This window comes from Schistocerca serialis, chromosome 1, assembly GCF_023864345.2.
Source record: "Schistocerca serialis cubense isolate TAMUIC-IGC-003099 chromosome 1, iqSchSeri2.2, whole genome shotgun sequence".
NCBI lineage: Eukaryota > Metazoa > Arthropoda > Insecta > Orthoptera > Acrididae > Schistocerca > Schistocerca serialis.
In genome coordinates this window covers 879655538-879669218 of record NC_064638.1, presented here as the reverse complement: position 1 = coordinate 879669218, position 13681 = coordinate 879655538, and the positions used below count along the sequence as shown (strand labels likewise).

General features: G+C 44.2%; 1 protein-coding gene across 5 annotated transcripts in view; it reads left to right on the top strand.

Annotated features, from left to right (window-relative positions):
• Positions 1 to 13681, top strand: part of LOC126410881 (glutathione S-transferase theta-1-like) — a 129366-nt gene that overhangs the window by 37986 nt on the left and 77699 nt on the right. For 3 of the 5 annotated variants that reach the window (XM_050081325.1, XM_050081324.1, XM_050081321.1), the window contains exon 5: positions 964 to 1144. The exons of the other annotated variants lie outside the window; for them this stretch is intronic. In XM_050081325.1, coding sequence (XP_049937282.1) covers positions 964 to 1144 — 181 coding nt within the window. The remainder of the gene's footprint in view (positions 1 to 963; positions 1145 to 13681) is intronic. 5 annotated transcript variants of the gene reach the window in all.

The window sequence follows — 13681 nt, the reverse complement described above, 5'->3', positions numbered from 1 at the left end:
TGATGAATATTCTGTGGACTCTTCTGTTCACTAATATAACATCAGCCACATTCACATGGCTGCACGCACATATTCCTGATTTGACAAACACTCAGCCACCCTATGGCACCTTCAGAGACCCACTAAATCATGAAACTGTTTGCAACAGTGGGTGAAATATGGCAGTTAACATTCCTGCAATTTTATAACTCTACAGGATCTAATCACCAATGAGTGGCTTCAAGTGGATACAGGCTGCCTGAAGAAACTTGTGCTCAGTCTTTCTCGTACCAGTTGAGGTCAAGTCCAGGCTTGATGTGGTATTATACAGTGCTAAAGTGACATCTCCTGGGGTTGACTAACTTTTGGCTGGTGTGGTTGGATGACACTCACTTCTGTTTGCTGAGTGCTGAGGGAGGCAGCTGCAGCAGAGCTGTTAGGTATCTGTTCACACAGTTAAAATGGGATAGAGAGCTTTTGAAACATGAAAGGAGTTCCATCATCGAATCACAAGGCAGAGAAGAGATAAGAATCTTAAGAACAATTATATTTGCCTCTAAATGTATCTATACATTTCTTTCCTCTCTTCTGTCAGTTTCATCAGTGCATCATTTTTTTCATTTATGAAAGGTCAGATTAGAATATTCTCTTCTTGTATATCTTTCTCGTGTCTCAGTGACAGACACTGTCTCATCTGTACATAATTTAATATTTTTCTGTTATTAAAAAATAGTTACCTGTATACAAATCTTCAAAATGTGTTGCCATTTGTAACTGATCAGATGTTTACAAGTATGTCTGTAATAGTAATAGCTTACATAAAATAAGCTAGAAATCTAGGAAATATCCTGCCTTGTTAAAGCAACTGAAAGTTTCCGATTGTAAAGTAGAACTCATGCGTGTGAGAAATCGAATGAAATATAAATTGTTTGTGTCAAAAGTGTTGCAGTTTAAGTACATGCAAGACCATTCTATCACTTACAGTTTTTGCTTCCTGTGGTAACTGGAAGACCAGCAGATGTGAAAAAAGTAGCACAGTATGAGAAGAAAGTAACTGATGTTCTTAATATACTCGAGGATACATGGTTCAGTGAAAGAAAGTATTTAGGAGGAGACAAAGTGAGCATTGCTGATCTTTTAGGAGCTTGTGAGCTTGAACACCTAAGTAAGTATGTTTATACTTGTTAGTACAATAACGCAAAGTCCTAAATGGAGTCTCCCTCATCTGTTATCTCCTTATATCTCCTACTTTCTGCTCTCCAACCCCATTTTTTCTTCCCTAATTATGTTATGTGACTTACAAAACAAACCTTTACCAATGTTCAACTCCAGTAATTATTTTCAGAAATTCAGTGTTTCTGAACAATAATTTTATGTGGTGATGAAATAGATTTTTCATCTGTTGACAGTATTGTGAAAAGAATAGTTGGTACTCACCATATAGTGGAGATGTTGAGTCGCAGATAGGCACAACAAAAAGACTTCAAAACAAGCTTTTGGCTAAACAGGCCTTATCAACAAACACAAACACACACACAAAATTCAAGCTTTCGCAACAAACGGTTGCTTCATCAGGAAAGAGGGAAGGAGAGGGAAAGACGAAAGGATGTGGGTTTTAAGGCAGAGGGTAAGGAGTCGTCCCAATCTCGGGAGCGGAAAGACTTATCTTAGGGGGAAAAAAGGACAGGTATACACTCGCGCACACACACACATCCATCCGCACGGGTATGTAGAGGGAAACATTCCATGCGAGAAAAATATATTTAAAAACAAAGATGATGTGACTTACCATACGAAAGCGCGGGCAGGTCTATTATCGACCTGCCAGCGCTTTCGTATGGTAAGTCACATCATCTTTGTTTTATATATATATATAAAAATAGAGGGAAACATTCCACGTGGGAAAAATTACATATAAAAATAAAGATGAGGTGACTTACCGAACGAAAGCGCTGGCAGGTCGATAGACACACAAACATACACACAAAATTCTAGCTTTCGCAGCCAACGGTTGCCTCATCAGGAAAGAGGGAAGGAGAGGGAAAGATGAAAGGATGTGGGTTTTAAGGGAGAGGGTAAGGAGTCATTCCAATCCCGGGAGCGGAAAGACTTACCTTAGGGGGAAAAAAGGACAGGTATACACTCGCGCGCACACACACACACACACACACACACACACACACACACACACACACACACACACATATCCATCCACACATACAGACACAGGCAGACATATTTAAAGACAAAGAGTTTGGGCAGAGATGTCAGTCGAGGTGGAAGTGTAGAGGCAAAGAAGTTGTTGAAAGACAGGTGAGGTATGAGTGGCGGCAACTTGAAATTAGCAGAGATTGAGGCCTGGCAGATAACGAGAAGAGAGGATATACTGAAGGGCAAGTTCCCATCTCCGGAGTTCGGATAGGTTGGTGTTGGTGGGGAGTATCCAGATAACCCGGACGGTGTAACACTGTGCCAAGATGTGCTGGCTGTGCACCAAGGCATGTTTAGCCACAGGGTGATCCTCATTACCAACAAACACTGTCTGCCTGTGTCCATTCATGCGAATGGACAGTTTGTTGCTGGTCATTCTCACATAGAATGCATCACAGTGTAGGCAGGTCAGTTGGTAAATCACGTGGGTGCTTTCACACGTGGCTCTGCCTTTGATCGTGTACACCTTCCGGGTTACAGGACTGGAGTAGGTGGTGGTGGTGGGAGGGTGCATGGGACAGGTTTTGCACCGGGGGCGGTTACAAGGATAGGAGCCAGAGGGTAGGGAAGGTGGTTGTTTGGGGATTTCATAGGGATGAACTAACAGGTTATGAAGGTTAGGTGGACGGCGGAAAGACACTCTTGGCGGAGTGGGGAGGATTTCATGAAGGATGGATCTCATTTCAGGGCAGGATTTGAGGAAGTCGTATCCCTGCTGGAGAGCCACATTCAGAGTCTGGTCCAGTCCCGGAAAGTATCCTGTCACAAGTGGGGCACTTTTGTGGTTCTTCTGTGGGGGATTCTGGGTTTGAGGGGATGAGGATGTGGCTCTGGTTATTTGCTTCTGTACCAGGTCGGGAGGGTAGTTGCGGGATGCGAAAGCTGTTTTCAGGTTGTTGGTGTAATGATTCAGGGATTCCGGACTGGAGCAGATTCGTTTGCCATGAAGACATAGGCTGTAGGGAAGGGACCGTTTGATGTGGAATGGGTGGCAGCTGCCACTGTATATATATATATATATATATATATATATATATATATATATATATATATATATATATATATATATATATATATATATGGCCTAAGTCTCTGGTTGCTAAGGCCAGACTTGGCAGCCAGTGACAGTGTGTGTGTGTGTGTGTGTGTGTGTGTGTGTGTGTGTGTGTATTCTGATGAAGAGATGTTTGGCTGAAAGTTTTGTTTGACAGTCTTTTTGTTGTGCCTATCTGCAACTCAGCATCTCCGTTATATGGTGAGAAGCAACTGTCCTGTTCATAATATTGTCATAATTCCATCCTGGATTTTCCTTTGTTTGATTTCTAATCTGTTGTTGTTCATGTATTTCACTTTCTCTTAATGTATGATTGTGGCCATTTGTCAGTTAACGATTACCAATCAACAATAGTGTTTACAGTTGTCGATCTTGTGCATACTTTTGCATACTTACTTCATGCTACTGTAACATGACTTGTGCATTATAGTCTCTGTCTACCTGTGTATTTTCCTGTGGATGACACTGTTGTACACAAAAAAGTTGCAATGTTAGACAGTTGTAATGAAAAGCAGCAAGACCTGCAGAGGATTGACGATTGATGCAGAAAGTGGCAGTTGACTCTCAACATAAACAAATGTAATGTATTGTACGTACGTAGACAGAAAGACCCATTAATGTATGAGTACATGATTGCAGAACAGCAACCAGGAGCAGTTACTTCCATAAAATATCTAAGAGTGTGTGTATGCAGGGCTGTTCAAAGTGGAACAGCCACGTAAAACTATTGCAGGTGGAGTAATCACATAATACTTTACGCTGATCAAATTAACACAAATATGATTTTATTAATGAAGCACTCGACAATGAGGGAAAACTGACTCCTGTGGATCCCCATGTAACAAGACGCAGTATACTGATGTGAACGGAAGGATGTACAAGAGGCCTCAGTTAGTGTTGCTCTGTGCGCATATATATATATATATATATATATATATATATATATATATATATATATATATATATAATAGAGGGAAACATTCCACGTGGGAAAAATATATCTAAAAAGAAAGATGATGAAACTTACCAAACAAAAGCGCTGGCAGGTCGATAGACACACAAACATACACACAAAATTCTAGCTTTCGCAACCAATGGTTGCCTCGTCAGGAAAGAGGGAAGGAGAAGGAAAGACAAAAGGATATGGGTTTTAAGGGAGAGGGTAAGGAGTCATTCCAATCCCGGGAGCGGAAAGACTTACCTTAGGGGGAAAAAAGGACAGGTATACACTCGCACACACACACACATATCCATCCACACATACAGACACAAGCAGACATTTGTAAAGGCAAAGAGTTTGGGCATTTTTTGGGCAGAGATGTCAGTCGGGGCGGATGTACAGAGGCAAAGATGAAGTTGAAAGACAGGTGAGGTATGAGCGGCGGCAAATTGAAATTAGAAATTAGCGGAGATTGAGGCCTGGCGGATAGCGAGAAGAAAGGAGATGCTGAAGGGCAAGTTCCCATCTCCGGAGTTCTGACAGGTTGGTGTTAGTGGGAAGTATCCAGATAACCCGGACGGTGTAACACTGTGCCAAGATGTGCTGGCCGTGCACCAAGGCATGTTTAGCCACAGGGTGATCCTCATTACCAACAAACACTGTCTGCCTGTGTCCATTCATGCGAATGGACAGTTTGTTGCTGGTCATTCCCACATAGAACGCTTCACAGTGTAGGCAGGTCAGTTGGTAAATCACGTGGGTGCTTTCACACGTGGCTCTGCCTTTGATCGTGTACACCTTCCGGGTTACAGGACTGGAATAGGTGGTGGTGGGAGGGTGCATGGGACAGGTTTTACACCGGGGGCGGTTACAGGGGTAGGAGCCAGAGGGTAGGGAAGGTGGTTTGGGGATTTCATAGGGATGAACTAAGAGGTTGCGAAGGTTAGGTGGACGGCGGAAAGACACTCTTGGTGGAGTGGGGAGGATTTCATGAAGGATGGATCTCATTTCAGGGCAGGATTTGAGGAAGTCGTATCCCTGCTGGAGAGCCACATTCAGAATCTGATCCAGTCCCGGAAAGTATCCTGTCACAAGTGGGGCACTTTTGGGGTTCTTCTGTGGAAGGTTCCGGGTTTGAGGAGATGAGGATGTGGCTCTGGTTATTTGCTTCTGTACCAGGTCGGGAGGGTAGTTACGGGATGCAAAAGCTGTTTTCAGGTTGTTGGTGTAATGGTTCAAGGATTCCGGACTGGAGCAGATTCGTTTGCCACGAAGACCTAGGCTGTAGGGAAGGGACCGTTTGATGTGGAATGGGTGGCAGCTGTCATAATGGAGGTACTGTTGCTTGTTGGTGGGTTTAATGTGGACGGACGTGTGAAGCTGGCCATTGGACAGGTGGAGGTCAACGTCAAGGAAAGTGGCATGGGATTTGGAGTAGGACCAGGTGAATCTGATGGAACCAAAGGAGTTGAGGTTGGAGAGGAAATTCTGGAGTTCTTCTTCACTGTGAGTCCAGATCACGAAAATGTCATCAATAAATCTGTACCAAACTTCGGGTTGGCAGGCCTGGGTAACCAGGAAGGCTTCCTCTAAGCGACCCATGAATAGGTTGGCATACGAGGGGGCCATCCTGGTACCCATGGCTGTTCCCTTTAATTGTTGGTATGTCTGGCCTTCAAAAGTGAAGAAGTTGTGGGTCAGGATGAAGCTGGCTAAGGTAATGAGGAAAGAGGTTTTAGGTAGGGCGGAAGGTGATCGGCGTGAAAGGAAGTGCTCCATCGCAGCGAGGCCCTGGACATGCGGAATATTTGTGTATAAGGAAGTGGCATCAATGGTTACAAGGATGGTTTCCGGGGGTAACAGACTGGGTAGGGATTCCAGGCGTTTGAGAAAGTGGTTGGTGTCTTTGATGAAGGATGGGAGACTGCATGTAATGGGTTGAAGGTGTTGATCTACGTAGGCAGAGATGCGTTCGGTGGGGGCTTGGTAACCAGCTACAATGGGACGGCCGGGATGATTGGGTTTGTGAATTTTGGGAAGAAGGTAGAAGGTAGGGGTGCGGGGTGTTGGTGGGGTCAGGAGGTTGATGGAGTCGGGTGAAAGGTTTTGTAGGGGGCCTAAGGTTCTGAGGATTCCTTGAAGCTCCGCCTGGACATCAGGAATGGGATTGCCTTGGCAAACTTTGTAAGTAGTGTTGTCTGAAAGCTGACGCAGTCCCTCAGCCACATACTCCCGACGATCAAGTACCACAGTTGTGGAACCCTTGTCCGCCGGAAGAATGACGATGGATCGGTCAGCCTTCAGATCACGGATAGCCTGGGCTTCAGCAGTGGTGATGTTGGGAGTAGGATTAAGGTTTTTTAAAAGGGATTGAGAGGCAAGGCTGGAAGTCAGAAATTCCTGGAAGGTTAGGAGAGGGTGATTTTGAGGAAGAGGAGGTGGGTCCCGCTGTGACGGAGGACGGAACTGTTCCAGGCATGGTTCAATTTGGATAGTGTCTTGGGGAGTTGGATCCTTAGGAGTAGGATTAGGATCATTTTTCTTCGTGGCAAAGTGATATTTCCAGCAGAGAGTACGGGTGTAGGACAGTAAATCTTTGACGAGGGCTGTTTGGTTAAATCTGGGAGTGGGGCTGAAGGTGAGGCCTTTGGATAGGACAGAGGTTTCGGATTGGGAGAGAGGTTTGGAGGAAAGGTTAACTACTGAATTGGGGTGTTGTGGTTCCAGATTGCGTTGATTGGAATTTTGAGGTTTTGGAGGGAGTGGAGCTGGAAGTGGGAGATTGAGTAGATGGGAGAGACTGGGTTTGTGTGCAATGAGAGGAGGTTGAGGTTTGCTGGAAAGGTTGTGAAGGGTGAGTGAGTTGCCTTTCCGGAGGTGGGAAACCAGGAGATTGGATAGTTTTTTAAGGTGGAGGGTGGCATGCTGCTCTAATTTGCGGTTGGCCTGTAGGAGGATGCTCTGAACAACAGGTGTGGATGTGGGAGAGGAAAGATTGAGGATTTTTATAAAGGATAGGAGTTGATGGGCGTGTTGATTGGCTGAGTGGATGTGTAGGTGAAGGATTAGGTGGGTGAGGGCAATGGATTGTTTGGTTTGGAACTGGTATAGGGACTGATGGAAAGAAGGGTTGCAGCCAGAGATGGGAACTTCAAGTGTGAGGCCTTTGGGGGTGATGCCAAATGTCAGACAAGCCTGAGAAAATAAAATATGGGAGTGTAATTTGGCTAGGGCGAAGGCATGTTTGCGGAGGGAATGTAAATAAAACTTAATGGGGTCGTTGTGAAGGTGTTGTGAGGGTGACATGGTACTAGAAGGTGGAAAGTGGAACACGAGGCTGAAATGAAAATGAGAATAAATATGAAAAAATATATGGGGAGAGATAAAGGTAAAATTTCTAATTTTACCTTTATCTCTCCCCATATATTTTTTCATATTTATTCTCATTTTCATTTCAGCCTCGTGTTCCACTTTCCACCTTCTAGTACCATGTCACCCTCACAACACCTTCACAACGACCCCATTAAGTTTTATTTACATTCCCTCCGCAAACATGCCTTCGCCCTAGCCAAATTACACTCCCATATTTTATTTTCTCAGGCTTGTCTGACATTTGGCATCACCCCCAAAGGCCTCACACTTAAAGTTCCCATCTCTGGCTGCAACCCTTCTTTCCATCAGTCCCTATACCAGTTCCAAACCAAACAATCCATTGCCCTCACCCACCTAATCCTTCACCTACACATCCACTCAGCCAATCAACACGCCCATCAACTCCTATCCTTTATAAAAATCCTCAATCTTTCCTCTCCCACATCCACACCTGTTGTTCAGAGCATCCTCCTACAGGCCAACCGCAAATTAGAGCAGCATGCCACCCTCCACCTTAAAAAACTATCCAATCTCCTGGTTTCCCACCTCCGGAAAGGCAACTCACTCACCCTTCACAACCTTTCCAGCAAACCTCAACCTCCTCTCATTGCACACAAACCCAGTCTCTCCCATCTACTCAATCTCCCACTTCCAGCTCCACTCCCTCCAAAACCTCAAAATTCCAATCAACGCAATCTGGAACCACAACACCCCAATTCAGTAGTTAACCTTTCCTCCAAACCTCTCTCCCAATCCGAAACCTCTGTCCTATCCAAAGGCCTCACCTTCAGCCCCACTCCCAGATTTAACCAAACAGCCCTCGTCAAAGATTTACTGTCCTACACCCGTACTCTCTGCTGGAAATATCACTTTGCCATGAAGAAAAATGATCCTAATCCTACTCCTAAGGATCCAACTCCCCAAGACACTATCCAAATTGAACCATGCCTGGAACAGTTCCGTCCTCCGTCACAGCGGGACCCACCTCCTCTTCCTCAAAATCACCCTCTCCTAACCTTCCAGGAATTTCTGACTTCCAGCCTTGCCTCTCAATCCCTTTTAAAAAACCTTAATCCTACTCCCAACATCACCACTGCTGAAGCCCAGGCTATCCGTGATCTGAAGGCTGACCGATCCATCGTCATTCTTCCGGCGGACAAGGGTTCCACAACTGTGGTACTTGATCGTCGGGAGTATGTGGCTGAGGGACTGCGTCAGCTTTCAGACAACACTACTTACAAAGTTTGCCAAGGCAATCCCATTCCTGATGTCCAGGCGGAGCTTCAAGGAATCCTCAGAACCTTAGGCCCCCTACAAAACCTTTCACCCGACTCCATCAACCTCCTGACCCCACCAACACCCCGCACCCCTACCTTCTACCTTCTTCCCAAAATTCACAAACCCAATCATCCCGGCCGTCCCATTGTAGCTGGTTACCAAGCCCCCACCGAACGCATCTCTGCCTACGTAGATCAACACCTTCAACCCATTACATGCAGTCTCCCATCCTTCATCAAAGACACCAACCACTTTCTCAAACGCCTGGAATCCCTACCCAGTCTGTTACCCCCGGAAACCATCCTTGTAACCATTGATGCCACTTCCTTATACACAAATATTCCGCATGTCCAGGGCCTCGCTGCGATGGAGCACTTCCTTTCACGCCGATCACCTTCCGCCCTACCTAAAACCTCTTTCCTCATTACCTTAGCCAGCTTCATCCTGACCCACAACTTCTTCACTTTTGAAGGCCAGACATACCAACAATTAAAGGGAACAGCCATGGGTACCAGGATGGCCCCCTCGTATGCCAACCTATTCATGGGTCGCTTAGAGGAAGCCTTCCTGGTTACCCAGGCCTGCCAACCCGAAGTTTGGTACAGATTTATTGATGACATTTTCGTGATCTGGACTCACAGTGAAGAAGAACTCCAGAATTTCCTCTCCAACCTCAACTCCTTTGGTTCCATCAGATTCACCTGGTCCTACTCCAAATCCCATGCCACTTTCCTTGACGTTGACCTCCACCTGTCCAATGGCCAGCTTCACACGTCCGTCCACATTAAACCCACCAACAAGCAACAGTACCTCCATTATGACAGCTGCCACCCATTCCACATCAAACGGTCCCTTCCCTACAGCCTAGGTCTTCGTGGCAAACGAATCTGCTCCAGTCCGGAATCCTTGAACCATTACACCAACAACCTGAAAACAGCTTTTGCATCCCGTAACTACCCTCCCGACCTGGTACAGAAGCAAATAACCAGAGCCACATCCTCATCTCCTCAAACCCGGAACCTTCCACAGAAGAACCCCAAAAGTGCCCCACTTGTGACAGGATACTTTCCGGGACTGGATCAGATTCTGAATGTGGCTCTCCAGCAGGGATACGACTTCCTCAAATCCTGCCCTGAAATGAGATCCATCCTTCATGAAATCCTCCCCACTCCACCAAGAGTGTCTTTCCGCCGTCCACCTAACCTTCGCAACCTCTTAGTTCATCCCTATGAAATCCCCAAACCACCTTCCCTACCCTCTGGCTCCTACCCCTGTAACCGCCCCCGGTGTAAAACCTGTCCCATGCACCCTCCCACCACCACCTATTCCAGTCCTGTAACCCGGAAGGTGTACACGATCAAAGGCAGAGCCACGTGTGAAAGCACCCACGTGATTTACCAACTGACCTGCCTACACTGTGAAGCGTTCTATGTGGGAATGACCAGCAACAAACTGTCCATTCGCATGAATGGACACAGGCAGACAGTGTTTGTTGGTAATGAGGATCACCCTGTGGCTAAACATGCCTTGGTGCACGGCCAGCACATCTTGGCACAGTGTTACACCGTCCGGGTTATCTGGATACTTCCCACTAACACCAACCTGTCAGAACTCCGGAGATGGGAACTTGCCCTTCAGCATATCCTTTCTTCTCGCTATCCGCCAGGCCTCAATCTCCGCTAATTTCTAATTTCAATTTGCCGCCGCTCATACCTCACCTGTCTTTCAACTTCATCTTTGCCTCTGTACATCCGCCCCGACTGACATCTCTGCCCAAAAAATGCCCAAACTCTTTGCCTTTACAAATGTCTGCTTGTGTCTGTGTATGTGTGGATGGATATGTGTGTGTGTGCGAGTGTATACCTGTCCTTTTTTCCCCCTAAGGTAAGTCTTTCCGCTCCCGGGATTGGAATGACTCCTTACCCTCTCCCTTAAAACCCATATCCTTTTGTCTTTCCTTCTCCTTCCCTCTTTCCTGACGAGGCAACCATTGGTTGCGAAAGCTAGAATTTTGTGTGTATGTTTGTGTGTCTATCGACCTGCCAGCGCTTTTGTTTGGTAAGTTTCATCATCTTTCTTTTTATATATATATATATATATATATATATATATATATATATATATATATATATATATATATATATATATATATATTTTTTTTTTTTTTTTTTTGCATGAGTCGCCGACAGATGGTGCGATGGAGATCTCATCGCACGCACTCCTCCCACAGGCGACCTACAGTGGCCAGCCCACACTGATATGGTTGGCAGCCAATACAAACAAGCCTGCGCGGTGACACCACACTTAGCGCATTCACACTCACATGCACTAGTTGCAGGATATAACAGCAGGAAAGACAGGTGCCAACTAAGATTCATTGGAAAAATCCTCAGAAATGCAGTCTTCAACAAAGGAGGTAGCTTATAAAGCCCTCATTTGACCAGTGCTTGAATATTCTCATCAGTATGGGATCCATACCAGGTAGGATTGAGAGAGGAAGTAGTGAAGAGCAGCACATTTTGTTACAGATTTGTATGGGAAGCATGAAATTGTCGCAGAGATTATCAACCAACTCCCGAGGCAAACGCTACAAGGGAGACATTCGGCATCATGGTGTGGTTTATTGTAAAGTTCCAAGAGTGTATGTTTTTAAAACAATCAACAAATTTATTGTCACAATACTAGAGAAGGAAAGTTGCTACTCACCATATAGCGGAGAAGCTGAGTCACGATAGGCACAATAAAAAGATTCACACAATCATAGCTTTTGGCCATTAAGGTCTTTGTCAGCAGTAGACACACACACACACACACACACACACACACACACACACACACACACACGTGCAACTTGCACACACGTCTGTAGTCTCAGAGACTATAGTGTAGTTTCAGCTCTCTGAGACTACAGACATGTGTGCAAGTTGCGCTTGCGTGAGAGTGTGTGTGTGCGCGTGTGTATATGTGTGTCTACTGCTGACAAAGGCCTTAATGGCCGAAAACTATGATTGTGTGAATCTTTTTATTGTGCCTATCACGACTCAGCATCTCCGCTATATGGTGTGTAGCAACTTCCCTTCTCTCATATTGTTACATTCCATCCTGGATCTTCCATTGTTTGATTTTCATCAAATTTATTGCTTCTTCCTACGTATAGCTTGCTAAAAGACCATGAAGATAAAGTTAGAGAGATTTGAGCCCATGGGGAAGGTTACTGACAATCGTTCCTCCCATGAACTATTCATGTAAGGGGACCACTCACAGTGGTACATGAAGTGCCATCCGCCACAAACCACAAGATCGCTTGTGGAGTATTGATGTAGATGTTTTTTCTTCCCTTTACTGCAGTGTCAGATTTCCAGACTTTTCCAAATGCTTAGAATGTTGAATATTTTTGCATGATTATTTGAATTTTGTTAGTGTTTTAGTTCCTATGGGGAGTGTGTGTGTTTGATTGGACTGATAAATAGTCACAAATATCTAACTTCAAAGAACAACTCAGAAAATTTAGTTAAAGTCCTGCAAACACAGCCTAAACATCCCATAAATTGCTGTCTGAAGAAATATTTATTAAGTAAGGAATGAAACACAGCAAAGGCCCACTTTGATCGGGTAGTACTATTATGAGAACATTGTGAAAACAGAGACTGTTACACTCTCACTAGAAAAGAAAGTGTGTAGATGAACAGGTAAATTATGTCTACTTAGCTTTTGAAAGATGTTCAAGACTATCATACTGTGAGTAGGAAACCACAATATGATCACATGGTACAGCTTCACAAATATTCGAAAATCTTGAAGTAATGTTTAATGATAGAACTGTGCATCTTGTACTGGATGATGAATGATCAACAGAAGTGAAACTAACATTGGATATGCCATAGGGAACCATTATAGGACCACTAATCCTCTCACTGTTCACTATGTGCTCCGTATGTCCCTGGATTAAAGCAAAAAACACATTCAAAATGAAAGAAATGTGCATGTGGGTTGTCTATTTGTTGAAAATAGCATTTTTTTAGTACAGTACATTGCTCAATCAGAATTTTTGATCTCTCCATGCCTTCCATGAATTTTCTTGGAAATTTGTCTGGAATTTGTGTGTCACAGACATCTGAATCTCCACATTAGTCGAACTTCGAGCACCTTAGGTGCATATTCAGTTTTTGGTAGAGAAAATATGTGGAGCTGACAAATCTGGAGAATGTGTTGAATGGCGCAACAGTGAAACTTGCTTTTCTGGGAGAACTGCTGATTAGTTGATGCCAATGGACTTGGCTGCTGTTGCGTAGTAGGAAAAGGTCATGAGTACTGAAAAGCTCCAGGGGAACTTGCTGTATTTGAGCAAAGAAGTGTTTCATCTACATGAAATAATATCAGTGTTTGGAAAATAACATTTTTATTTTGTTATGTATTTTGGTAGAAATTAGGATGAGAATAAGTTCTACAAAAAGTAGAATTCTCTAATTTTTAAATTGGTTTTCCTGCGTATTTTACAAATCAAAAGACTAACTTTTCTGACTTACAGGAAAATCAATTTTAATAGTTGTTAGTTTGCATGCGTAATGTGATTGGAAAGGCCTTTTGAAGAATTCTGTTGGAGATGCAAGTGCTGTGAGTGCTTCAACCATTTAGTGCTTGGTTCCCTCCAAAAAATGAAGCAAAAATCTAAAAATCAATATTTTTCACCAACACTGCATTTATTCCTTGCTATGTAAAATCTTGCTTCGCAACTAAAAGCCTGATTTCCTGGAGATGATCACATTTATTGTTTCCGTCAATGCATAAATTATTTGTGAATCATGACATTGCGATTGAGAAACAGATTAATGTCTTCACTTTGTTTT